Here is a 27,137-nt window from a genome sequence, read left to right as displayed (position 1 = left end):
AAAAAAAAAAAAAAAAAAAAAAAAAAAAAAAAAAAAAAAAAAAAAAAAATCCCTTCCTGGCTGTTACCGACGGACGATCATGACTTTGGGGCACTCATTCTGGGCAGCACGTGGACGGCGACCACCTCCATCCCCGGCGGCGTCGCCTCAACCCACAGCCGCGGTGGCGACGCTACCACATCCACCACCACGATTTCCCTTCTACTTCCGCTGCACACCACGCATACTCTGCCGCCGCCGGCCGCCATCTGAACCGCCCCTTTCAGCCGATTTGACTCCGTTACCTCTTCCCAGAAATCCCTTTCCGGATCATACCTTCTCAGACTTCCGGTGACTTCATCCACCACATACATCTCTTCCTCCTCCATGGTCGCCACCGGCCCTCTCCAACCTCCGATCATCCCCTCCGACATCTCCTCCCACTCATCCCTTTCCAAATCATAAACCAACCCTTCTTTCCGCGCATCCCCTTTCACATTCACCATACAGAGCTTCCCCCTCCACCCCACAGCATCAGTGGCGTCTCTGCTAAATCTCCCATCCTTAAGTCCACTCACCTTCTCCCACGCGCCACCGTCGATTGGTTTCAAATCCCATCTCTCGACGGATCGAGCGACATCGGTGGAGAAGAAGGAGCCGATTCCACTGGCGACATAGACGGAGCCGCGGAGAGCGCCGGCAGCGCACCAGCGGCGAGGGGTGGGGAGAGGAGGGGCGAAACGCCAGGAATTAGAAAGAGGGGAAAAGAGGAGAGGGCGAGGAAGGGCGGGGAGGAGGTTGTGGGTGGTGGCGGCTAGGAGGAGGAGGTGGCCGGAGACGGCGAGGGACTGAACGGGGAGGTGGCGGGAGAGGAAAGAGGGGTGGTGGATCAAGAGCTGTAGAGAGGGGGGATTAGGATGTGGAGGGAGAGAGGTCCATTTGGAAGAGATTGGATCGAAGTTGAAGAAATCGATGGAATCAGGGGAGGAGGAGAGAAGGGCGTAGAGGGAGAAGAACGGAGGGAAAGAAGGGGAGTAAAGGAGGCGCCGCCATGACCGGCAGACGGAGAAGAGGAGGGAAGGAGGAAGATGGCAGAGGCAGAGTTGTGCCACGTCATCGGGGAGCCCCGGGAGAAGCGGCGGAGAGGGGCGGTGGCGGTGGTGGTGATGGTGGAGAGCCAGTTTACTGCGCTTGGGGGTGGGAGCAGCGGCGGTGACCATGAGAAGGGGTTTAATGGCGGCGGTGGCAGCGGCGGATGGACTGGAGAAGGAGAAGTGGATGGGGAACAAGACGGTTGGCGGTGGCGGTGGCGGTGGCGCCGCTCATCTCTGAATTTGGGTTTGGATCATTTCATTGGACGGCATAAAGTCTTTGCTCGGCAGATACGAAAAGCCAACACTTTTCTCTGAAAGCCCCAAATATTGGCTTTTATACATGTATAACATAAATATTACATAATTACACAATAGTCCCTAATCTTTTACAAAATTTTCAATTTAGCCCTCTCCTAAAATTATGAATTCTATCTTTACATATTAAATTAAAGAAACAAACCCATAAAGGAATTTAATTGGCTTTATTATGGGTTTGAGTCAAATATACTCAATTTACTATTAATTTTATAATATAGTTTTTATTTATAATACAATTATACATACACATGTGGATCTTTGCCTCTTTCGAAACCTCGAGGACTGAATAATCATCTAATCCTACATCTAAAGAGTGAAAATAGAGATGTCCACGAGGTAGGAACGGAAAAGCCTTCTCCGTCCCCATCCTTGCAAAAAAAATTCATTTATTTTTGTATAAACTGGAGCAGAGATTACTAAAAAAAAAATATGAAACAAAAAAAAAACATAATATAATATTTAATAAAATTTACAAAAACTCAAATTTCACAACGTAATATTTCATATACATACGCATATAAAGTGAGTAGAATAGACGAGAATTTGGGCAGGGAAGGAGTCAAGGTATATAAACTCCATTCCCAACTCCATTTAGCTAAAGAAATGAATCTCTATCGACTCCTTCCTCTATTTCTCATTTAAATAGGGATTAGACCTAATTTCATACTCGAAATAGATTTTCCAAGGACAGTTTCAAACCGCACGAATATAGTGGGTCGAAAGTTAGATCATACACCTGTTATCTAATACAGAGTCCATAAATCATATAACATGGACATAGGAGAGTTCAATATTTCGATAGAATCCTAATAGATGGATGTTAAGAATGTTCCTGATATTATAAACAGAATAAGGGTCCATTCTCAACGGGTATATATACGTCTTAAATGTGTAAGTGGGAAGGGGAAGACTTTGAAGGGGGAAGACACGAGAAGGGAAGGGTGGGGTGGTTAGATTGCAATCCCAATCCATTAATATTTAGAGAGAGAAAACAGAGACGTAATGCATAAGAATAAATTATAAAAGTTTTTTTTGGAAGGAAAGGATGGCTATGCTTGCTTGCCCTGCTTATGAATACTCACCCTAAACTCATTAATAAGAGAGAGAAATAGTTGAATAACAGTGATGTTGGGCGAAGGGGATTGCACAGGATGTGGCTGTAAATGCTACCCTTTCCCCAACGCCTCTCTCCCTCTCCATTTAATTTTACATTCCTATATCACACACTCTATTTAGATGAATATGTTAAGAATTTATATCGATGAGTATGTATAAGAGAGAATACAAAAAAATGGAAAGTAAAGAACTCTCGTTAACACAAAGCATGCACTCTATCTAGATGAACTCAAAGAATAACACAAAGCATGCACTCTATCTAGATGAACTCAAAGAAATATGAGATAAAAAATGCAAAGAAAACTCTGACTTAGGATTTATATCGATGAGTATATATAAGAGAGAATACAAAAAATAGAAAGTAAAGAACTCTCGTTAACACAAAGCACGCACTCTATCTAGATGAACACGAAGAAATATGAGAGCAAAAATGCAAAGAAAACTATGGCTAAGAATTTATATCGATGAGTACGTATAAGAGAGAATACAAAAAATAGAAATTAAAGAACTCTCGTTAAGAATTTGTATTGATGAATACGTATAAGAGAGAATACGTAGAATAAAAAATACATCCTCCTAGTTCAATTTACTATATATAGCTATATATCAGACAATAGAGAGTACATTTAACCATAGTCTAACCTTTACCCCTTTTTAAATTATTTAACTTTCGATTTAAATGAACCACAACCACAGTTCTGAACAGCCTAAAAAGTGGGCGTTGTCAACTATAAAGTATAAATATCAAAAAGCTGATTTTGTCGTCTAACACCTTGCCTTATTCATGACATCAGTAGCGTGCCTGCTTCTTCTTCCCCTTTCATGTGGTCCCTTTTTTCTTTCTTTTTTTTTCCCTAAGATTTACATGTATCTAACCCAAGAAAGTATTCTTCTATTTATTCTCCTGGTTCTTGGGTTAAACTAGTATACTATCGGGGATGAATTGATAGGTGGGGAGTCTCGAGAGGTGAATTGTGCGAACGAGATTCCACTCAAGAATTTGTTCATGTGTGATTGAGTCCTGTTTACCTATCGCTTTAAAATGAAGCTGAGCTAGCCCTACATATGAAGTAATAGGTGGAGGTCTACTTTCTATTAGCTTTTGTAGTAGCGAAGAGGCAAAAGAGACTACTATCAGCTTGAGGTTGGTTAGTTAGACCTACGAGCCTACATCAGAAAGGTTGAACTACTAGTGTAGGAAAGTGAAACCACTGAGGATTTGGAAAAGATTTTGGACCAACTTAAAATTTCGAAATGGTTATTCAAGCAACTCACAATATAATTCATAATTCCAATCCAACCTAACCTTCTATTTTCGGGTTGCATTGTGAGTTGGTTATTCAAGCAAACTTGAATAGAGTTCATAATTCCAACCCAACCTAATCCTCTATTTTCGAGTTGCATTGTGAGTTGATTATTCAACCAACTCGAATAGAGTTCATAATTGTCCGTTGCACTCTTTTTTAACTATTTTAAAAAAATCTTACTTATCTATCCTATACGCGGTATTAATAACTAAAATCTCATAAAACTCAGATATCAAATATTCACAAGTCACAATCTATTATTGACATCAGCTACAAACGTTAAATATTCTATCTTTATAATCAGTAGAATTGGGTTGTAACCCTATTTTTCAACCCAACAAAAAAAAGATAATCCTGCAAACTCATCCAAATTTTCGATTTATCAAAAGATCAACCCAACTCAAACTAAAAAATAACGTAAATCAAATATTATTTATAAGTCAAACGTAAAGTTCATCCTTAAAAGAAAGTTCTAAGACTTAGAAATAAAAATTCAAATCTGAGGTATATTGACAAAATTGTTTGCTTTATTTCTTAATTTATATGAATGAAAAATAAATTAAGAAATAAAGAAAACAAATCAGGATTGGATCTACAATATTAAAAGAAAACGTCAAATATTGTGGCTAAAAAGTAATAAACACACACATATATATATATATAGTTGCCAGAAATTTGGTCCATACGAGGTAATCAGTTGGGTTATACAAATAGAAAGGGTAAAATGTGAAAATTTTTACTCCTTGGTTATTAATAACTATTATTATTACTATTTGCTCTAGTGGGCCCTGGCTTCATTCTACTCCACCGCCCCTTTAAATGCTCTACCTATCTAACTGCAATTTGCTATTCCCCTACCTCACCCCACCACCACCAACACCTTTAATTATTTAATGTTCCTACTCTTTAAAGTAATGTGTTTTTTTTTGTTTTTTATTTTATTTATCAAAAAGCCTTATAATAACTTCCCACTACTTTTATTCTTTATTGTTACTCAACTTTTTTTGTATTGTAATTATATGTATGCATTCCTATGTTCGTACCAGCTTTATGCATTTATTTTCATGCTTTTAAAACCTAATATTAAATCAATCCATCAAACTTCAACTATAAAAGCTTCACAACCCAATACCCAATAATTATTTATGCTTTATCAAGATGATGTTGAAAGTATAATTAGATATTAATATATATTCTTAGGTATCTCCTAAAATCTATACATTATTTGAACTAAACAGTATATATATATCAGGATACAAAAATAAGGGGTTAGTTCGGGATATTTTTTTGGGCAAAACTAATAAGAATATATATGAGTTGGGTTGCATAAATCTTTTAAACTAAGCTTTCAACTAAGCTGAAATTTTTGGTTTGTTGGATATGTGGCTAGAGTAACGTGAATAAAGTTCATAATCAAACCTAACCTAATCCTCTATTTTTGGGTTGGGTTATCTTAGGTTGTAAGATTATTTTTTTAATTATTAAAAAAGATACATACTTATCTATAATATATGTTATATTAATAACTAGAATTTTATAAAATTTAAGTATCAAATATTTACGAGTCACGATACATCACTAATATTAATTACAAACATCAAATATTTATAATTTTCTTAATAATTTTAAAAGTGGGACAGGTTTGGTAACCCAACCATATAAAATGCTAATTTTCTTATTTTTTTAAAAAATGAATCCAATCCAAATAAAAATATTAATTTAACTTATTCTTTGTAGTTTAGGTTGGATAGTTGGAACTAATAAGTTTTTCAGATCATATAAAAATTAAAAATAAAATTTTAAAGATTTTATCAATAATTTAAACTAAAAATAAAATTTTAAAGTTTTTATCTAAGTGGAATAATATCAAATTATTGTTAATATACATTTTGTTAAGTATTTTAAAGAATTTAGAAGGTCAGCTATTTCTAAAATGAATAAACCAAATAAAAATTCAAAGTTTGGATAATATACAACACGCAGCATAAGAAGAAAAGTTTGAATTAAAAGTTGAGAATCCGTATAAAGTGAATGGAATTCGAACCAAAAAGGTTAATATTATTATTATCAACACCAATATTCCAAAAGTTGTACTAGCCTTTATCTCAAGTCCATCTCATTGTACTATCTTTGAAGGTACATTTTTTTTTCAAATATCCTATATTTTTACTACATAAAAATATAACCTATATCTTAATTAAATTGAGCAGACCTTAATGTTAGGTATTTCAATCCATGTCTGTTCTAAATAAATCTTTTATTATGATCAAAGTTTAATTTTGGCATTTATCCATCAAACAAAAAATTCTTGTTCTTATTATTATTTTTGGTTAACAATATGCATCCCATTTGCATTTATTATTGTCAATGTGGTCCATAAGACGATGACTCTCGGAAGGGGACAGAAGTTTTCTAGTGATTGAAAGGGTAGTGAGTTCTATTGAACTTCAAGCTTAGTTTTCGACTTGTGATGTCTTACCTTCCTTTTACTCGAGTTTAATACATTGTGAGTTGATTGAATTTATTGGTATCCTAACTAAAATTTGCAACTAACTGTGTTCTTAAATTTTTAAAAGTGTCTTGTAAATCTCTACATTTTCAATTTAGTGTCCGTCCTTCAACTTTTATTGTGCTTTTATAACCTTTAAAAATTTAAAATTTATAAAAATAGATCTATCTATAAAGTTGATTTTTTTTTGTTTAAGTGCGTGTTTTAAATTTTTTGAAACTTAATGTATTAATTTTGTAATTTTAAAAGTTAAGGACCAAATAAATATAAATCAAAATTTAGAGATAAAATTTATAATTAATATTTTTCTTATTATTTATTTTATTAAAAGTGGTCTGGTCTCTTGGCTGGCCTTAGTCCATTTACTTGGGTCAGTTTACTGAACCATTGAATGGGAGGCCTATATTGTTGGGCCGTTTTATTAATAGTTTTTATACAATTTTTTAGTTTTTGCGTTCACTTAGTAAACCTAAGAAATTTCACAAAAATAAAATAAAACTACTTCAAATATTTTTTAAAAATTTCCTTACCTTTTACAAAGATTTAAGTGTGGAAAATACTAATTTAAAAATTAGACACGTAAAAGCAGTTATTTATATAAGCTTAAATTTTTTAAAAAAAATAGAAAAGTAAAAAGAATTATAAATTAAATTATTATAAAACTATAACCTTGGATCCAAGGGATTTGGATCAGCAACCAAGAAACAATGGTTTGGTCCGGTTTTTTTTTTTTTTTTTTTTCCTGTGTGCGTGTGATATTAAACATTTCGTTTTTATATTTAAGAAGACCGAATATTAAATATCTCGATTTTATCTCTTTTTGTTCGATCATTAGTGGATGAATTTGCCTAATTCTAGTTTATCTCTAAAATAAATTCAATATAATCTTTTAACCATTTAATATTTTTTTATTTAATTCGAATTTAAACCATTTTTTATAAAGAACACAATCCAATTGATTCATTTGAATGGTTGAGATTAGGGTTGAGGCTTACCGGTAAGTGTGGAGACGATGGTTTCGGAGGCGGACCATAGGCCTTCAGCCAAATGCGCGGATTTCGTTTTGCATTCGCAACTTCCTTGATCGTTGCAATCCGCGAAGTAATTTCCATTCACATTTTCCACGTTCCGATTCGTGGCTACGTAACAACTTGTTGCTGCACCTTCAGGAATTGTCTTCAACAACCTTGATTTGGACGCCATGTAGAAAATCAAATCTGCATTCTCATTGAATTAATTATCTGTATACGCTTTTTAGATCGATTAGTTTCCATGCAGGAGCTTAATTGTTCGGTAGTTCGTACCTGTGACGAAGCCTTCGCGTTCTCTGTTCAAATTGGTTTTCACAACGCCTGGATGAACACAGTTTACCGTAACATTCGCCTTCATTTCCTGTTTCGATTGTGTCAAAATCCAACGCGGACGTGAAATCATTCAATTAAAATGCCAATGAATGTGATGTATTGAAGAACCTGGAGTTTGTGAGCGAGTTGAACAGTGTGCAAGACATTTGCGAGTTTGGAGAACGCGTAAGCACGTGTCGAATCGTACACTCTGCTGCAAGTGAATATCACTGTCGCTATGATCAAACCGCCAGTAATGCATAAGCGAAGGGAAATTAATCATTATTCATACCTGTTTTTCTGGCTTATCTGGCCGAGATATTCGAATATGTCGCCCGAAAACCAGCTATGGATGTTGGACGTCACATTCACTATACGGCCTTGGACTCCTGTCGATTTGGCGGTTTCTATCATCCTATTCAATAGAAGTTTCGTCAAGAGAAAATGACCTGCATCATCGGTTCGTCAATAATGGTAAAAGGCCTCGTGATTAAAGGAGATGAAAATAAAATTGTTCTGTAATGTTCTTGCCAAGATAATTAGTAGCGAAAGTCATCTCAATTCCGTCTTCAGAAAACGCATGTTCGTAACAGAACCTGCCTGCGTTGTTTCTGAAAATTAGAACGAAACTGAGTTTTAGTTTCTTCGGTAAATTAAATATCGTGTGATCATTCGATACAACAGAGTGAATTAGCGACGTGTTTGAGTGAATTACATGAGAAGATTAAGAGGCAAATTTAACGACTCGAAATTGGAGACGAAGTTCACGACGGAATTCACAGAGCTAAGATCGAGAGCCATAACCGTGATTCGTGAATGATCAAAACAATCCGATTCGGATACGATTCTCGCCTTCGCTTCCTCAGCGGCTTTTAGATTTCGAGCCGGAATGATGATCCTTACACCGCGCTTGGCCAAGACTCTCGCCGTCTCCTCTCCGATTCCCGACGTCGCTCCTGCTCCGAAATTCGTTAGCGAGTGAGAATCTAATGAAATGTAATGGAATCAGAATCAAAATTCGGAAAAACAACCTGTGACTATGGCGGTGATGGAGTTCATACAAGATTCACTGACTTCTTCGGCGGTGGATTTAGAGCCGTAGCCGCTTGCTCCAGCGGAACCGACGAGGTACTTGAACATTTCAAGCATGGAAATGGAAGAGCGCGAGACTTCGAGGAGACGTTTTGAATTTGGTTTGGGGAATACGAAATTGTGAAATGAAAGAAAATAATATTAATTAATTATTTTAAAATAATATTTTTTTAGGGAAAATAGAAGCGAATCCACCTCGATTAACTATAATTAGTTTTTTCTGTTTTGGTGTTTAGTGTAATAAAAAACAAAAATAAGACAAATATATCATATTTGGTTTGACACGTTTATACACGTAATCTATCATACTCCAAATAATCCATCTACCTTATTATTCTTAATTTCATTCTATATTTGCTAAATATTTATAATATAGCTTTAAAGTCATCCCGATATTAGTAACTAAAGATATTTACTTAACCTTTTAGGTCGTTCTCGGGAAGATTCACCCCGAACTAGTTAGAAAATTACTGTTTAAACGGAAAACAAAGGAGAGAATGAAGAGAAATCTCTTCTCATTAGCTGAATGGGAACGAAAATGGAGATTATATTCTCGATCCTCGACCCTAAGTTGAATATTATATTATATATTTTTTTACTAAATAATATTTGATTTATTTGGAGGTTTAAAAATTTTTAATTTAATAATATTTTATTTATTTGGATGTTTTAAATTTTTTTAATAAAAAATAGGAAAAAAAAAACATTTTAAACAAGGTGCAGCCCAAAATGTTATGAACCAAGCCCACCTTCAAAGCTTGACTGAATCATTTATCACAAGAATGGTCTGAAATCTTAAAAATAACAAAAAAACGATACTCAAATTTCTTGGACTGAAAGTCTCCACTCGAGAGCTCAATTTCATTCATTTCTTCACCAATTTGAAATTCTCGTCTTCACGAGTTAACCGAACGTTAGGGAACCATATTCCTCTATATCGTCCTTATGTTAGATAACCGAAAAATATTATTCAATAAAGTCACCACAACATGACTAACTCTCGAAAGTAGATTAAAAAAAATCTGCATATTTCCGAACGAACTACTAGACATAAATTTGTAACACTCTCCCATGTCCAATAATGTAATTTTCGTATTACTATGGTAGTTTTCTCGAATAATTTCTTACGAACCCGAGTCGTAAAGGAGGGCAATTATGTAAATTTGCCTCGTAGGCCCATATTGTTATAAAAGCCCATCGAATGTGGAATTAAAAAACACAAATTAGAAAACGTTGAGGAAAAGGACAAAAAGAAGAGGAGATGACGTCATAAAAAACATCATTATTCCCTAAAAGAAAAAAAAATGAAACTGACAGCACATCATTCCGCGCGTCTCTTATGTCACGGCAATATTATTATAATAGTAATTATAATTAGAATAATCATGATGGATGGCGTGGCAGTAGGATACTCATGGGGACCACAGGTGGTCCAGTAGGCCGGCCCACACTCGAACACTCTTCTGAACCGCCCCCCTTCTTTGTCACCTAAATAACCGGCACTTCTTCCCCCCTCAAAATTACCGCCTCCCTCCCTCTCTCTCATTTCACACGAACAATTTTCTTTTTTAAATTAAAAAATATATCTTTTATTTTAATAAAATTCAAATAAACTGAAAAATTAAAAATTAGATATGAAATGACGTGGAAATAATTTAGTTTTTTTAAAAAAATATTTAATTTTTCATAAATATTTTAATAAATTCACTAAAATAGATATTTTAATAAATTTAAAATTTAAGAGGAAAATCTTAATAATTGAAAAATAAAAATCAGATTTAAACTTTTTAAAAGTTTTCGATATGATTTGGAATTAAATTTTTCCATAAAGACAAAAAGGTTTGAATTAATTCAGATTTTAACGATGCTGACCAAAAATAAGTGTCCCTTTTAATTTGAAATGATAGTTCTTTTCTATTTTCGTATAATTTAATTAGTTAAAATAATATATATTATCACCGTCCAGTGTCTGGCTCTAATACCATTTGTAATAGTCCAAGTTCACTGCTAGCAGATATTGTCTATTTCGGCTCGTTACGTATTGTCGTCAGTCTCACGATTTTAAAACACATCTACTAGAGAGAGGTTTCCACACTCTTATAAGAAATGTTTCGTTCCTCTCTCAAACCAACGTGAGATCTCATAATATTTGATAATTTTGCATGTGTTCAACATGAGGGGATTACCTTGGCCCTTACCCGTTTGTAAGATCCCACATTGGTTGGAAATGCGAACGAAACATTCTTTATAAGAGTGTAAAAACCTCTCCCTACTAGATGTGTTTTAAAATCGTGAGACTGACGGCGATACGTAACTGGTTAAAGCGAACAATATCTACTAGTGGTGGACTTGGGCTGTTACCCATCAAATTTATGGACCGGCTCGAGTCTAGTTTGATGCCCTAATTTTCATCTGCACGTATTATTAAACCGAAAAAAAAATATCCGAGTTAGTGGGAGAAGTGGTCCAAAAGAGAGGATGTGGGAGAAATAGAATATAGTAGTGATTAGGGCTTTTGGTTACTAAAGGTAGGGAGGGGCCACACATGGTTTTGGTTTGTTTTGGATTGATGTGGTGTGTGGAAAATGGTGGCCTCCTTCTACAAACCCTAGATTGCAAGGAATGAGACCACATTTACGATAGTGACAAAATGGTCGGTATATAATAATTATCTCAATGGTTAATGAATCATCGACCCGATTCTCACAAAAATAAACAAAAATTTTCACAGAAATAAGAATTGAAATACGAGGCGTGGACGAGGATGGACGAGGTCAGCCTCATGGTTTTAAAACGTGTGTACTAGGTAAAAGTTTCCACACCCTTATAAGAAATGTTTCGTTCCGTAACTTATAGGTCCCATGTGTAACAGTCCACGTCCACCCCTAGTAGATATTGTTCGTGTTGGCCAGCTATGTATTGTTGTCAGTCTCACGATTTTAAAACACGTTTACGAGAGAAGTTTCCACACCCTTATAAGGAAGGCTTCGTTCCCCTCTCCAACAATGTTGGATAGACCACCGTTTGTTCGAGCAATCGAGGCTAGTATCTGACTTAGACGACCGTGTGTTTGGGCTCGAATAGAATATATAAAAAATAATAAATGTGAAGGGAAGGCAAGCAAGCATTCTTTGTCTTGTATTGACAGCTTTTTCTTCCATTAAAGACATTAGATTCCTTTTGCAATTATATATATATATATATATATATATTTTCCACAACATTCTACACTATTTCTTCAACTTGAAGATACCCCACTATGGCCATTCTCAATTATTTATTTCTCATTATTTGTCAATTTTTTAATTAAAAAATTATAATTTAGGTCGTGAAAATGATTGCTCGTTTTAAATTTAAACCGACGTTAAATTATTAATCGATAAAATGATAATATTATTTTTTATTTATATATGTAAGATTTTCCGTAATTTTTACCGTTGTGAAGTTACGTTAGTATCTCTAGGAGCGTTCGTGGATTGAGTTGAATTGAAACATTTGTCAGATGTAACTTAATTGTTCGAGTGGTAATTTTTTTTTCTTTTTTTTTTTTAAATAACTTCATAACCCAACCCAACCCAAATAACTTCATAATTCAACCCAAATAACTTAATTGTTCGAGTGGTAATTGTTTGAGTTAGGTTGACCGAATATTTTGGGTCATTAGATTTTTTAAATATCTCTATGTATCTCCGACACAAATACATCTGTTACTAGCTAATAACTTTAAGAAGATGCTTACATGACGCATGGACGGGAAAAATACGCACTACTAGGTCGGGTGCATCTTTGTACATAAGCACCGAGAGGCGTGCACGCTTTTTTAATGTTATTATACCTTTGGCATTGTTACCTCTTAGCACACTAATATGCACTTGATTTTACCAAAATCATACAACTATATACCTATCACTTTTCTTACCATTTTCTCCCCCATTTTCCTTTTAACTCAAGGACTTGTATGTTATGCAATAAAGATGTAAACGAGTTGGGTTTTGTGCAAAATGGCGAGGATCGATGGTCGTTGCAAAGACAGTACACGATGTGACAAGATAAGAATGGATTTACTGTTTGACTTGTGTGAAGTCAGTCCAATTTGAGCATAGTTCAGTGAATAAAACATCTATTACCATTTTAAAAGTCGATGAACGATTGAACTCAAAAAGTATAATCAGCTCGTTTTCACGTTAAAATTGAACATTACTTTAAATTATTTACCGTTTGACTTGTGTGAAGTCAGTCCAATTTGAGCATAGTTCAGTGAATAAAACATCTATTACCATTTTAAAAGTCGATGAACGATTGAACTCAAAAAGTATAATCAGCTCGTTTTCACGTTAAAATTGAACATTACTTTAAATTATTTACCGTTTGACTTGTGTGAAGTCAGTCCAATTTGAGCATAGTTCAGTGAATAAAACATCTATTACCATTTTAAAAGTCGATGAACGATTGAACTCAAAAAGTATAATCAGCTCGTTTTCACGTTAAAATTGAACATTACTTTAAATTATTTACCGTTTGACTTGTGTGAAGTCAGTCCAATTTGAGCATAGTTCAGTGAATAAAACATCTATTACCATTTTAAAAGTCGATGAACGATTGAACTCAAAAAGTATAATCAGCTCGTTTTCACGTTAAAATTGAACATTACTTTAAATTATTTACTGTTTGACTGGTGTGAAGTCAGTTCAATTTGAGCATAGTTCAGTGAATAAAACATCTATTACCATTTTAAAAGTCGATGAACGATTGAACTCAAAAAGTATAACCAGCTCGTTTTCACGTTAAAATTGAACATTACTTTAAATTATTTACCGTTTGACTTGTGTGAAGTCAGTCCAATTTGAGCATAGTTCAGTGAATAAAACATTTATTACCATTTTAAAAGTCGATAAACGATTGAATTCAAAAAGTATAATCAGCTCGTTTTCACGTTAAAATTGAACATTACTTTAAATTATTTACTGTTTGACTTGTGTGAAGTCAGTCCAATTTGAGCATAGTTCAGTGAATAAAACATCTATTACCATTTTAAAAGTCGATGAACGATTGAACTCAAAAAGTATAATCAGCTCGTTTTCACGTTAAAATTGAACATTACTTTAAATTATTTACCGTTTGACTTGTGTGAAGTCAGTCCAATTTGAGCATAGTTCAGTGAATAAAACATCTATTACCATTTTAAAAGTCGATGAACGATTGAACTCAAAAAGTATAATCAGCTCGTTTTCACGTTAAAATTGAACATTACTTTAAATTATTTACCGTTTGACTTGTGTGAAGTCAGTCCAATTTGAGCATAGTTCAGTGAATAAAACATCTATTACCATTTTAAAAGTCGATGAACGATTGAACTCAAAAAGTATAATCAGCTCGTTTTCACGTTAAAATTGAACATTACTTTAAATTATTTACCGTTTGACTTGTGTGAAGTCAGTCCAATTTGAGCATAGTTCAGTGAATAAAACATCTATTACCATTTTAAAAGTCGATGAACGATTGAACTCAAAAAGTATAATCAGCTCGTTTTCACGTTAAAATTGAACATTACTTTAAATTATTTACCGTTTGACTTGTGTGAAGTCAGTCCAATTTGAGCATAGTTCAGTGAATAAAACATCTATTACCATTTTAAAAGTCGATGAACGATTGAACTCAAAAAGTATAATCAGCTCGTTTTCACGTTAAAATTGAACATTACTTTAAATTATTTACCGTTTGACTTGTGTGAAGTCAGTCCAATTTGAGCATAGTTCAGTGAATAAAACATCTATTACCATTTTAAAAGTCGATGAACGATTGAACTCAAAAAGTATAATCAGCTCGTTTTCACGTTAAAATTGAACATTACTTTAAATTATTTACCGTTTGACTTGTGTGAAGTCAGTCCAATTTGAGCATAGTTCAGTGAATAAAACATCTATTACCATTTTAAAAGTCGATGAACGATTGAACTCAAAAAGTATAATCAGCTCGTTTTCACGTTAAAATTGAACATTACTTTAAATTATTTACCGTTTGACTTGTGTGAAGTCAGTCCAATTTGAGCATAGTTCAGTGAATAAAACATCTATTACCATTTTAAAAGTCGATGAACGATTGAACTCAAAAAGTATAATCAGCTCGTTTTCACGTTAAAATTGAACATTACTTTAAATTATTTACCGTTTGACTTGTGTGAAGTCAGTCCAATTTGAGCATAGTTCAGTGAATAAAACATCTATTACCATTTTAAAAGTCGATGAACGATTGAACTCAAAAAGTATAATCAGCTCGTTTTCACGTTAAAATTGAACATTACTTTAAATTATTTACCGTTTGACTTGTGTGAAGTCAGTCCAATTTGAGCATAGTTCAGTGAATAAAACATCTATTACCATTTTAAAAGTCGATGAACGATTGAACTCAAAAAGTATAATCAGCTCGTTTTCACGTTAAAATTGAACATTACTTTAAATTATTTACCGTTTGACTTGTGTGAAGTCAGTCCAATTTGAGCATAGTTCAGTGAATAAAACATCTATTACCATTTTAAAAGTCGATGAACGATTGAACTCAAAAAGTATAATCAGCTCGTTTTCACGTTAAAATTGAACATTACTTTAAATTATTTACCGTTTGACTTGTGTGAAGTCAGTCCAATTTGAGCATAGTTCAGTGAATAAAACATCTATTACCATTTTAAAAGTCGATGAACGATTGAACTCAAAAAGTATAATCAGCTCGTTTTCACGTTAAAATTGAACATTACTTTAAATTATTTACCGTTTGACTTGTGTGAAGTCAGTCCAATTTGAGCATAGTTCAGTGAATAAAACATCTATTACCATTTTAAAAGTCGATGAACGATTGAACTCAAAAAGTATAATCAGCTCGTTTTCACGTTAAAATTGAACATTACTTTAAATTATTTACCGTTTGACTTGTGTGAAGTCAGTCCAATTTGAGCATAGTTCAGTGAATAAAACATCTATTACCATTTTAAAAGTCGATGAACGATTGAACTCAAAAAGTATAATCAGCTCGTTTTCACGTTAAAATTGAACATTACTTTAAATTATTTACCGTTTGACTTGTGTGAAGTCAGTTCAATTTGAGCATAGTTCAGTGAATAAAACATCTATTACCATTTTAAAAGTCGATGAACGATTGAACTCAAAAAGTATAACCAGCTCGTTTTCACGTTAAAATTGAACATTACTTTAAATTATTTACCGTTTGACTTGTGTGAAGTCAGTCCAATTTGAGCATAGTTCAGTGAATAAAACATCTATTACCATTTTAAAAGTCGATGAACGATTGAACTCAAAAAGTATAATCAGCTCGTTTTCACGTTAAAATTGAACATTACTTTAAATTATTTACTGTTTGACTTGTGTGAAGTCAGTCCAATTTGAGCATAGTTCAGTGAATAAAACATCTATTACCATTTTAAAAGTGGATGAACGATTGAACTCAAAAAGTATAACCAGCTCGTTTTCACGTTAAAATTGAACATTACTTTAAATTATTTACCGTTTGACTTGTGTGAAGTCAGTCCAATTTGAGCATAGTTCAGTGAATAAAACATCTATTACCATTTTAAAAGTCGATGAACGATTGAACTCAAAAAGTATAATCAGCTCGTTTTCACGTTAAAATTGAACATTACTTTAAATTATTTACCGTTTGACTTGTGTGAAGTCAGTCCAATTTGAGCATAGTTCAGTGAATAAAACATCTATTACCATTTTAAAAGTCGATGAACGATTGAACTCAAAAAGTATAATCAGCTCGTTCTCACGTTAAAATTGAACATTACTTTAACCCGAGCCCAATGAAATGATACGGAGCGTTTTGTAGTAGGTGGTAAAGAAAAAGGCAAAAAGTAAGCCAAAATGAGGCAAACAAAACATTGAGAAAAATAAAGTAAAGATGGGTTGAAATAAGGCAAAATGGAGCAAGCTTTTAAAGCTTAAGAACATGAAAATAAAATCCAAGTGTTTTAGAATTGAATGCAAAAAGGTGGAGTTGACCTCATTTGCATGATGAAGCTTGTAATGTATGGAGGGGACAACATTATGCTCTCTTTTTTTTCCTTTAACCCTAAAAAGAGATCTCGGGAGAGAGAAAGTTACATCATAATAACCGTTGGATGTGAATTCTAAAATTTGTATATCCCGTAATAATATTATCGGATGCATACTTGAGATACTTTTATAGCTTCTCTCCCGTGCATCCAACAGTGCAAAATTACTAGGCACGAATATTTTGTCAGCTTGCTCGAGTAAATTCTCGAGAGATATTCACACTATATATCAATCATATTCTTTCATGGACTAACCCTAGCTCCTTGTGTACATTGTGGTAATCCGCTCGAGTAATTTCTCGAGAGAAATTCATGCTATTTCACAATCATATTCTTCCATGGACCAACCCTGACTCCTTGTGCACATTGTGGCAACCTACTCGAGTAAATTCTCGAGAGAAATTCACGCTATAGACCAACCCTAGCTCCTTATGCACATTTTCACAACCTGCTCGAGTAAATTCTCGAGAGAAATTCCTGTTATGGACCAACCTTAGCTCCTTATGCAAATTGTGACAACATGCTCAAGTAAATTCTCGAGAGAAATTCACGTTATGGACCAACCCTAGCTCCTTATGCACATTGTGACAACCTGCTTGAGTAAATTCTCGAGAGAAATTCACGCTATGGACCAACCCTAGCTCCTTATGCACATTGTGGCAACCTGCTCGAGTAAATTCTCGAAAGAAATTCACGCTATGGACCAACCCTAGCTCCTTATGCACATTGTGGCAACCTGCTCGAGTAAATTCTCGAGAGAAATTCACGTTATGGACCAACCCTAGCTCCTTTATCCCCTTTTATGTTCATTCTCAATCACTTTCTTTCTCTCTCTCTATTTCAAACCCAAAAACAAAGGGGGTGAGATTGATTTCATTATACATAAAGTTGGGTGAGATAACATAAATGATTAAAATGTTATCTACCAATTGAACAAAATGAGTATGTTTTATTAAGTGTGTAAGCATCACCCATCATCCCCTCATTCCTTCTTAATCATTTGTTTCCACTTTTTACATTCCCTCCTACCTAGCTACCACTCTATTTATTCTATTTCATACCGGTAAATTTCTTTTTTTTACGGCTCAAATTCGAATTTTTAACCTTTAAGTCGAGACCCATATGCCTAAATCAGTTAAACTGTGTGGAAATCAAAGAAAAATCGAGAATAGTCGGTAACTTTTTGAATCAAAGTAGGACGAGTCGAGTACTACAACTACAGAGAGGAAGCTTTGCTTCTCCACAGCTTTCTTCCTCCTCGCTTCTTTTCTTTTTACCGACTAGCTTCTCGAGCGGGTGGCTTGTAGGGTTCTGTGAGATCCCACATCGGTTGGGGAGGAGAACGAAACACCCTTTATAAGCGTGTGGAAACCTCTCCCTAGCCCAAAAGAAAAGCTTAAAGAGGACAATATCTGCTAGCACTGAACTTGAGTTGTTCCACCTTCAATAATTTTTATTTTTATTTTAAATTAAAAAAAAAGAGATGTTTATATAGTATGCATGGGAAAAGGAGATCAATAAAACTTTTAATATTTTAATAATTAAAAGAAATCTAATTGAAAATCTAAAATTGAGATTAGAACTAAAAATTATAATTAACATTAATCATATCAAAAATAAAAAAAGATTTTTTAATTAAAAAAAAAAGTAAAAATGATTTATGAGAGAAGAAAGTGGTGTGGGAGTGGAGGTAGGTGGATGGTCAAACCGCATATTAAAATTAAAATTAAAATTATTTTATTTTTAAATTAATATCCCAATTTATTGAAATTAATTCAGTAAAAAACTTAAAATAGAATAAAATCTAAAATACAGAGACTAAAATGATATTTTTAATAAATATGCCCGAGATGAAATTTTATCCCATTTTTTCTCTTTGTTTTTAATTTTTTAATATCTCGTTTCAAATATTTTAATTTGAAGATGTTGAAATTACATTTTAAAATAAGTGATAATTCAAATATAACTCTAATCGATAGTAGTAGCGACATTCTCTATCACTTAAGCTAGCTATCGTCTTCAATGACTTTCTCGGGAGCTGACACCATGACAAGAATTAGCTTCAGAATATTCTCGTCTAAGCTGGGGGAGTATGCCCGGTACTGGCCACTTTGGCCTCGACCTTAAGAGAGACATGATGTCAACTCTCCATCATACTTGAACCTATGACCTAAACGGGCTACCATGTGGAACGTACGTGTGTTGCAATGGAAGACGAGTATTTCGGGCGAGAGTAATCTCGATCTACATAAAATAATATTAATTAAGGGAATTAATTGGGAATGGTAATAATTTAAATTGGCTCGAGGTGGAATTATATATATATATATATATATATATATTAGAGTTTTCAGATTTAAGGCACTGTAGAAGGGAACTGAGGACTGCCACGTGGGACCCGACATTGGTGGGCCCCACCTGCCTTCGCTGCCTTTCATGTTACTCATCTCATCGCTTCATCATTCACTTCCCGAGATTGTGGGACCCACTCTTTCCTTCCTGGAATATTCTCTTCTTTCTTCTTCTTCTTCCATTCACTTTTTTAAATAAAAATATATTTACTTTTAATTAAAAATAATAATTTTAATAAATAGATATTTTCTAACCTAAATTTACATCCTACGAGAGTCTAACGTCCTCGCTAGCACACCGTCCAGTGTATAACCCTGATACCATTGGTAAAACCTCAATCTCACCTCTAACGAAAATTGTCTGCTTTGACTCTCTTGAGAGCCCGACGTCCTCATTGGCATACTGCCCGATGTCTGACTTGGATACTATTTGTAAAAGCTTAAATCCACCACTAGTAGATATTGTCTACTTTGACTCGTTTACGTATAGTCATCAGCATCACGTAAGAAGATGTTTCCCGACATTTATAAATAATGCTTTTATTATGATAAAATATTAAAATTTTTAATTTTAAAAAGTATTAAATTATAGAAATATCATAAGGATAAACTATAATTATTATTCTAAAATAAATATGCAATGACCATGGACATTCAAAATGGGATAGCAATGATTAATGCGACAATTAATGATGTTTGTAATAATTATTTTTAATTAATTTTTTAAAATCTTGAATTAACCCCAAAATCATCAATTTTTATTCTATGGTTAAATATGAAATCAATTAATTTCATATATTTTAATGTATTATTATTTCTTACCTTTTGATGAATCATTAAAAATTAATGTAATTTATTTTTCTTATATCAAATTATCACAAAAAAAAAATGTATTTATTAAACAATCTAATAGGAATATTCAATCATTTTCATAGTGAAATATTCCTATATTTTAATATTAGATAATTATTGCAATTTTTTTTATAGAGAATTTCATTACATTTATTTATTAATTAAAAAAAACTATGGTTACTATTATTTTAACTTTTACTAAAAAAAAAAAAAAAAATTTATTATATGGACGAAAATAGCCTATCATATCTCTAAAATTTTATTTATTTGTGAATATTTTTAAAATTTAAAAAAAAATTTAAAATATTTTTTAAGTTTATAAAGAAATTTAAGGGTATTTATTGAAAGCCTAAATGTATTTTTATAAATTTATTTACCACTTTAAAATTTTATTACAAAGTGGGGACCACAGGCACCGGGTATAGCCGGTTAAAAGGTCAAAAAAAAAAAAGAAAAAAAAGAAAGAAAGAGCGAGAAAAAAGTGGGGGAAACAATCAGAAGCGAAAGATCTGTGTGTTTCCTTTGCTCCTCTTCCATTTTTCATTCTCTCTTTTTGTCCTTTCATCACACTAACAACATCACACAATCTCAAACCCATTTTCTTGTTCATATAAAACCACCCTTCTCCCCTTTCCAATCCCCCTCTTCCATTTCTCTCCGCCATTTTTGGTTCTTGGAGGACCGAGTTTGTGTTCTTGTTCGTGGGTTCGAATCTGAATGACCTTATCTGGCCTCTACTGATTTTGGTTTCTTCAAATCCAATGGCTGAAACTGAGTTAGGTTCTGTTCTTAATCGCATTTGCAGCACTAACCACTGGTCCTATGGCGTTTTTTGGAGCTTTGATCGAAGAAACTCCATGTAAGCTTCTCTCCCATTCTTTTCCTTGGAGATTTGCTTTTGTTCTTCTGGATATGCTTTGATCTTCCTATTTAAGAACACTAATGGAACTTATCCGCTAAATCTTTTGGTTCGGCTGTAGTTTCGAAATAGAATGTTGAGATCATATATATATATATATATATATATATATATATATATATATGTAGATAGATATGTATTTGGTTCTTTTGTTCTTGATTTTCAAAAGTAAGCTTATGAACAGTTACTATTGTTGCTGTTTACTTTGTACGGATGTTTTCAAAATTGAAGTGAAGTTTTGAAAACTAAGAAAAACAGTTTTTAGAACTTGTTTTTGTTTAGGATTCAAATGTTTTCTTAAGAAAGATGAAACGATCGAACAAAATTATGATTAAACAAGCACAATTTACAGGTTGTCGAGTTTGTGAACTCAAAGATTGACTATATAACAAGTTTTTATTGAGCTGGATTTTGTTGCATTTGAATGAATATGACTTTTAGATCGTGTGTTCGAACGTCTATGATGACTACATTCCTACTTAATGTCGATAGGTGTTCAGTTGTGGGCTAATTTTCGAGCTCGCTAATGGGGGAGAAGATTAAGAATATGTGTAAAAAAAGTCGAATATGTTCGAACGTCTTGGATGACTTTGTTCCTACTTAATATCAATAGTCGACTCGTTGTGTGCTAATTTTCGAGCTTGGTAATGGGGGAGAAGATTAAGAATATGTGTAAAAAAAGTCGAATATGTTCGAACGTCTATGATGACTTCATTCCTACTTAAGATCAATGGTTGACTCGTTGTGTGCTAATTTTCGAGCTTGCTAATGGGGGAGAAGATTAAGAATATGCGTAAAAAAGTCAAATATGCTGTAAATTATCAACGTAGAATCATTTTCGGGTCTAGTGGTGATGTTACAACACTATGCTTACCATAGGCTGTGTTGTTGGTGTATATGCATATAGGGTGTTGACTTTGGAGGATATTTGGTATGAAGAGCAAGTGGGGCTGGTGGCTGCTAATATGCTTCAACAAGTTCACATGCTTGGTGAAGGGTAAGCTAAGCTTTCTATTCTTTCATTAAATATGAGTGTGTTTCTTTTGTTTGTTTTGCTGAAGGTGAAGGTTGAAAATTTTTGTTTCGTTTTCATTTGGCTGCTTTATCAGAGCTATTGGCACGGCTGCTTTCACTGGGAAGCACCGGTGGATGTTTTCCGATGCTTCGTTTGGTGAATGGAATTCCTCTATGTTTCAGGTACTTGTTTGTTTCCCGTGTTTTTAGTTCAATAAGTGAGGGTGGAGATTCGAGCCTTTAATGTGAGATCCCACATTGGTTGGAGAGAGAGAATGAAACATTTCTTGTAAGGGTGTGGAAACCTCTCCCTAGCCAATGCAGTTTAGAATTGTGAGGCAGACGGCGATATGTAACGGGTCAAATCCGACAATATCTGCCCGCGGTGGGCTTGGATTGTTACCAATGGTATTAGAACCACAACACCGATTGGTGTGCTAGCAAGGATGCTGGACCCCCAAGAGGGGATGGATTGTGAGATCCCACGTTGGTTAGAGAGGAGAACAAAACATTCCTTGTAAGGGTGTGGAAACCTCTCTTTAGTAGATGCGTTTTAAAACCGTTAGACTGATAGCGATACGTAACAGTTCAAAGTGAGCAATATCTATTAGTGGTGGGGCTTGGGTTATTACAAATGGTATCAGAGCCAGTCACCGAGTGGTGTCCAGCGAGGACGTTGGGCCCCCAAGGGGGGTGGATTGTAAGATCCATATCCGTTGGAGAGGAGAACGAAACATACCTTATAAGGGTGTGGAAATCTTTCCCTAACAGACGCGTTTTAAAACCGTGAGGCTGACGGCGATACGTAACGGGTCAAAGCGAACAATATCCGTTAGCGGTGGGGCTTGGGCTGTTACAAACGGTATCAGAGCTAGTCACCGAGCATTGTGCGAGCGAGGACGTTGGATCTCCAAGAGGGGTGGATTGTGATATCCCATATCGGTTGGAGAGGGGGGGAATATCTATTAGCGGTGGGACTTGAGCTGTTATAATTTATTACGCATTAAACAAAACAAATATCTCCATATCTAGAATATTAATTGAGGAAAGAAGATTCTCTTCAACTTTATACACCATTGATTGGAGATCTCTTTCTATTTTTCTAGGATAATCTGGAGTTTCAACAACAATTTTCCTGTGGGATAAAGGTATGCCTGTATTTCTTGTTGATGCATTACGAAAACAACATTATATGTTTCTGTTTCGATGAACATTTCATTGTTGGCTTACGTGATCGTATCGATTACAGACCGTTGCAGTAATTCCCGTTCATCCACACGGAGTGATACAGCTTGGCTCTACACATAAGGTCATAACATAATCATACTGAGAATGTTTCTAACTCTGTTGATTTGGTTAAGCTGGGATTGAATAGTTTTGTTCTTTTTGCTGCAGATCTGGGAAAGTTTCGAGTTCTTGGCCGATGCAAAGAGATCATTGAGTCAAGTGATTAACAGTGGCGGACATGTACAAGAGAAAACTATGCCCATGGCTTCGAGCGCCGATATTTTTCACTTTAACGAGCTTTTCACGTCCTTCATCATGTCTTCGAATTCTGATGATTGGAGTCTCGGCGCCGTGCATAATAACAGCCGTACAGATTTCGCAGGGAAATCTTATGCTTCAATTGATAAACAACCAGCCGTGTTGGCTTCATCTGAGCCGATGCCAACGTCCAACATTAGAGAACAAGATGCTCAATATCCAAGCTATTTGGATGCTGACATGCTTGACTCGTGTAGAAACTTGGTCGAATATGGACACCATAGCTCGAAAATTGCAACAGTCTCAAGTGGAACGGGTTCTCTCTGTATGGATAATGTTCAGCAGTCGGCTCGGTTTCCCGTGATTGAAGGCGAACTCGTGGAAAGCATGACTAGCCGACCTGACTTCTGTGATGAGCATCTTTCTGAAGATTTTACAATGGATCTCCCGGACATCTCGCTCATTGACGATCTATTTCAATGGTTTGATTCTTCACCAGAAAACGGAACGAATGGAGCAACAACAGCAGTGAACGATAACCTTCCACAGTCCAGAGGAGTTTCGACATTGTCGTCTAATCTGGTTGAAGCTTGTAAGTTCGTTGACGGTTCGAGCAAAACCTCCGTTGTTTCTGCTCGAAGTTGTATAACTAATGCATCACAATCCAGCGAGCAAGATAACACCATCATAACACAGGGTGCAAAAGATAGGCTGTTTGATAGTTTGGGGTTAGGCACAGAAGCTCATGAGAGTTACTCAGGTGGGTGCAACAGTATGTCTACGTGCAGCTCGAATTTAGCCACCGGGTCAACGGATCTTCCTCGAAAGAGATTATTCTGGGAGTTGGGAATCGAAGAGCTTTTAGACGGTCGAAGCAACACGAGCTCGACGACTAAGTCAAGTGTTGAGAATCATCAATCAATTGCCTCAAGAAGGTCAAAGATGGAAAGATTGTTGTTTGAAACTAATCCGATCCAATTACTCGACCCTTGCACCAATGTGAATCCGACACAATCTTCAGGCACAGCTGATCGTTTCCCATGTAAGAAAGAAGCTATACCGAAGTCACCGGTAAGTTCATGGATCGATGACAGCTATAGCACCAATATTGGAGGCTCCATCCTAGAACTATCTCGTAAGAGCGAGGAGCCCGTGAAGACTTGTAAGAAGAGGGCAAGACCTGGAGAGAGTAACCGTCCCCGACCGAAGGATCGACAACAGATCCAAGATCGTCTCAAAGAGTTGAGAGGAATTATCCCTAGTGGTGCAAAGGTATGAATCTAGTTCATATTTGCAATTGAGCATTGTTCAAATGCAGCATTTGATATCATAATTTTGATTGATGAAACAGTGTAGCATCGACTCGTTGTTGGATCGGACTATCAAATACATGCTTTTCTTACAAAGTGTTACGAAATACGCAGACAAGCTTAAAGAAACTCACGAACCAAAGGTCAATATTTGATTCTCGTTCCTCGCTATTTTCTCGTAAGTTTACATCTACCCGTTGACTAACACGAGTGAAATTTTTGTGATGGATCCAAATCACAGTTAATCGACCAAGATGATGGGGTGGCTGTAAATGACAAATGCACCACGGAGAGAGGCAGTGGCGGGGTTACTTGGGCATATAAAGTGGGAACGACACCGATCGTTTGCCCGGTTATCGTCGAAGACCTTAGTTCACCTGGTCAAATGCTCATTGAGGTAGGGAAACTGAGTCTTCTTGTGCTGAATTGTAGAATCCTGTTTTTGATGTGCTTCTATTGGTGTTTGTTAGATGCTATGTGAGGAAAGAGGCTTCTTTCTCGAGATAGCCGACATGATTCGTGGCTATGGATTGACGATTTTGAAAGGCGTGATGGAAGTTCGAGAGGACAAGATATGGGCACAGTTCGTTGTCGAGGTGAAGCTAAATGTAAGAAACCGAGACTGAATTTCGAGTTCGTATTCTACTTCAAACAAACCCTCTTCAATAAGTTCTAATCAATGTTGAATAACTTTGTGTTGCAGACTAACCAGAGTATTACAAGGATAAATGTGTTCTTGTCCCTCATGGAGCTTCTACAACAAGCAAACATTAGTGGAGCTGAATTAGCTAGTTAGTAGTAATAGCGATGGATCGAAATGGAGAACGAAGAACGAAGAACGAAGAACAGTGGAATTGAATTAGGTAGTTAGTAGTAATAGCAATGGATCGAAGCAGAGAACGAAGGATGAAGAACAGTGGAATTGAATTAGGTAGTTAGTAGTAATAGCAATGGATCGAAGTAGAGAACGGAGAACGAAGAACGAACAGGTCTCTGAAATCTGAGTAGGAAATCGATCATAAGTAGTTGGATGGTTAACGACCATGGTATAGTAGAAAGTGAATGTGCATAGATATGAAGAGTGTAGGTAGCATTTTCATAGGTGAAATCTAATATTTTTGGTTTGAATAATTATTGAGTGAGCAATTAGGGTTTTTCTAAGGACGTTGGATGTATAGTTACTTTGTCGATGCGTAGACTAATAATAGATATATGATGTATTACTCTCATTTGAAGCTTAGGTTAAAACGTATCAAATTAGCTCTTAAAAGTGTAAACAATATCTGCTAGCAGTGGACTTGAATCATTACAAAGGGTATCAGAACCGGACACTGGGTGGTGTGCTGATGAGGACGCTAACCTTCAAAGAGATGGATTGTGAGATCTTACATCGGTGGGAGAGGAGAACGAGACATTACTTGTAAGCGTGTGGAAACTTTTCCTAATAGACGCGTTTTAAAATTTTGAAACTTGCAATACACTAAATTAATAAAAATATTATTAAACTTTACATTTTATCTAAAAATACTCTTAAATTTTAAAATTTTTTGAACCTAACCCTCAAAGAGATGGATTGTGACATCTTTCATCGGTTCGAGAGGAGAACAAAACATTTCTTATAAGCGTGTGGAAACTTTTTCTAACAAAAGCGTTTTAAAACTTCGAGTTTGGCAAAACGGGCTAAAACAGACCATATCTGTAAGCTATGGGCTTGGGCTGTTACACTAAATTAATAAAAATACTATTAAACTTTACCTTTTATCTAAAAATACTCTTGAATTTTAAAAAATTTGAATATTATCTTTAAAATTAAAAGAAATTAATTCAAAATATCTTTTTATCTGGATAAGGATATTTCTAATCTTTATTAATTTAATTCATCCATTTGACGCTAACCCTCGAAGAGATGGATTGTGAGATCTTACATCGGTTGTAGAAGAGAACGAAACATTACTTATAAGCGCGTGGAAACTTTTACGAGTTTTAAAAACTGAAAGAACGGGCTAAAACAGACCATATCGGTAAGCCTTGGGCTGTTATACTAAATTAATAAAAACATTATTAAACTTTACCTTTTATTTAAAAATACTCTTAAATTTTAAAAAATTTGAATATTATCTTTAAAATTAAAAAAAATTAATTCAAAAATCTTTTTATATTTATAATGTTTATTAATTTAATCCATTTTTTAAAATAATTTGAAAAAGAAATTATTTCGATAGTTTATATTCCAACTTTATTTCATTAATTTATATTCAAATAGCAAAAATTTAATTTCGTTAATTTTCCCTTCTCCCTCTCTTCCGTCTCTCCCGCCGCGAAAGACCCAAATCTAGAACTGTTGTCCCAGGTGTTCCATTGGAGCTCGTAGCTGAGAAAC

At 34.8% G+C, this 27,137-nt stretch overlaps 3 protein-coding genes across 8 annotated transcripts in view; 1 reads left to right on the top strand and 2 right to left on the bottom strand.

Annotated features, from left to right (window-relative positions):
• Window positions 1–1,811, bottom strand: part of LOC111430994 (F-box/kelch-repeat protein SKIP25-like) — a 3,003-nt gene extending 1,192 nt beyond the window's left edge. Inside the window, exon 1 of the mRNA XM_023067481.1 lies at window positions 50–1,811. Within this exon, the coding sequence (XP_022923249.1) occupies window positions 78–1,199 (1,122 nt within the window). The 5' untranslated portion in view covers window positions 1,200–1,811 and the 3' untranslated portion in view covers window positions 50–77. The remainder of the gene's footprint in view (window positions 1–49) is intronic.
• A 5,433-nt stretch (window positions 1,812–7,244) lies between these two features.
• Window positions 7,245–8,878, bottom strand: LOC111430995 (short-chain dehydrogenase TIC 32, chloroplastic-like). 2 transcript variants are annotated; one of them, XM_023067482.1, is made up of 7 exons: window positions 8,698–8,878; window positions 8,382–8,622; window positions 8,198–8,277; window positions 7,959–8,115; window positions 7,796–7,880; window positions 7,628–7,715; window positions 7,245–7,540 (listed from the first exon to the last, which is right to left on the bottom strand). In XM_023067482.1, exons 1-7 carry the CDS (start codon window positions 8,813–8,815, stop codon window positions 7,302–7,304), a joined length of 1,008 nt encoding a protein of 335 aa, XP_022923250.1. In that variant the 5' UTR covers window positions 8,816–8,878; the 3' UTR covers window positions 7,245–7,301. The 2 variants fall into 2 exon arrangements, with proteins under 2 accessions (XP_022923250.1, XP_022923251.1); XM_023067483.1 differs by having other exon boundaries at window positions 7,796–7,877.
• An 11,650-nt stretch (window positions 8,879–20,528) lies between these two features.
• On the top strand, window positions 20,529–26,009 carry LOC111431223 (transcription factor bHLH157-like). 5 transcript variants are annotated; one of them, XR_002708455.1, is made up of 11 exons: window positions 20,530–20,888; window positions 21,856–21,945; window positions 22,058–22,145; window positions 23,069–23,110; window positions 23,212–23,271; window positions 23,358–24,719; window positions 24,799–24,900; window positions 24,999–25,154; window positions 25,228–25,365; window positions 25,461–25,605; window positions 25,724–26,009. XR_002708455.1 is itself a non-coding variant. In XM_023067815.1 (11 exons), the coding sequence occupies exons 1-10, from the start codon at window positions 20,791–20,793 to the stop codon at window positions 25,551–25,553; spliced, it is 2,229 nt and encodes a 742-aa protein (XP_022923583.1). In that variant the 5' UTR covers window positions 20,530–20,790; the 3' UTR covers window positions 25,554–25,590; window positions 25,666–26,009. The 5 variants fall into 5 exon arrangements, 3 of the variants coding, with proteins under 3 accessions (XP_022923584.1, XP_022923583.1, XP_022923581.1); XR_002708454.1 differs by having other exon boundaries at window positions 25,461–25,673; XM_023067815.1 differs by having other exon boundaries at window positions 25,461–25,590; window positions 25,666–26,009.
• Window positions 26,010–27,137: the final 1,128 nt, after the last annotated feature.

This window comes from Cucurbita moschata, unplaced genomic scaffold (assembly GCF_002738365.1).
Source record: "Cucurbita moschata cultivar Rifu unplaced genomic scaffold, Cmos_1.0 Cmo_Scf00035, whole genome shotgun sequence".
Taxonomy (NCBI): Eukaryota; Viridiplantae; Streptophyta; class Magnoliopsida; order Cucurbitales; family Cucurbitaceae; genus Cucurbita; species Cucurbita moschata.
This window is presented reverse-complemented; position numbering and strand designations above follow the sequence as displayed.

Excerpts from the sequence above, each read along its gene's own strand:
- LOC111431223 (XM_023067815.1), top strand. The coding sequence starts at position 20,791 with ATGGCTGAAACTGAGTTAGGTTCTGTTCTTAATCGCATTTGCAGCACT. Across the intron at positions 23,272-23,357 it reads AGCTTGGCTCTACACATAAG|ATCTGGGAAAGTTTCGAGTT; the intron begins GTCATAACATAA and ends TTTTTGCTGCAG. Across the intron at positions 25,366-25,460 it reads TTGTCGAGGTGAAGCTAAAT|ACTAACCAGAGTATTACAAG; the intron begins GTAAGAAACCGA and ends TTTGTGTTGCAG.
- LOC111430995 (XM_023067482.1), bottom strand. The coding sequence starts at position 8,815 with ATGCTTGAAATGTTCAAGTACCTCGTCGGTTCCGCTGGAGCAAGCGGC. Across the intron at positions 8,623-8,697 it reads CATCACCGCCATAGTCACAG|GAGCGACGTCGGGAATCGGA; the intron begins GTTGTTTTTCCG and ends ATTTCGGAGCAG. Across the intron at positions 7,716-7,795 it reads AACTCGCTCACAAACTCCAG|GAAATGAAGGCGAATGTTAC; the intron begins GTTCTTCAATAC and ends CAATCGAAACAG.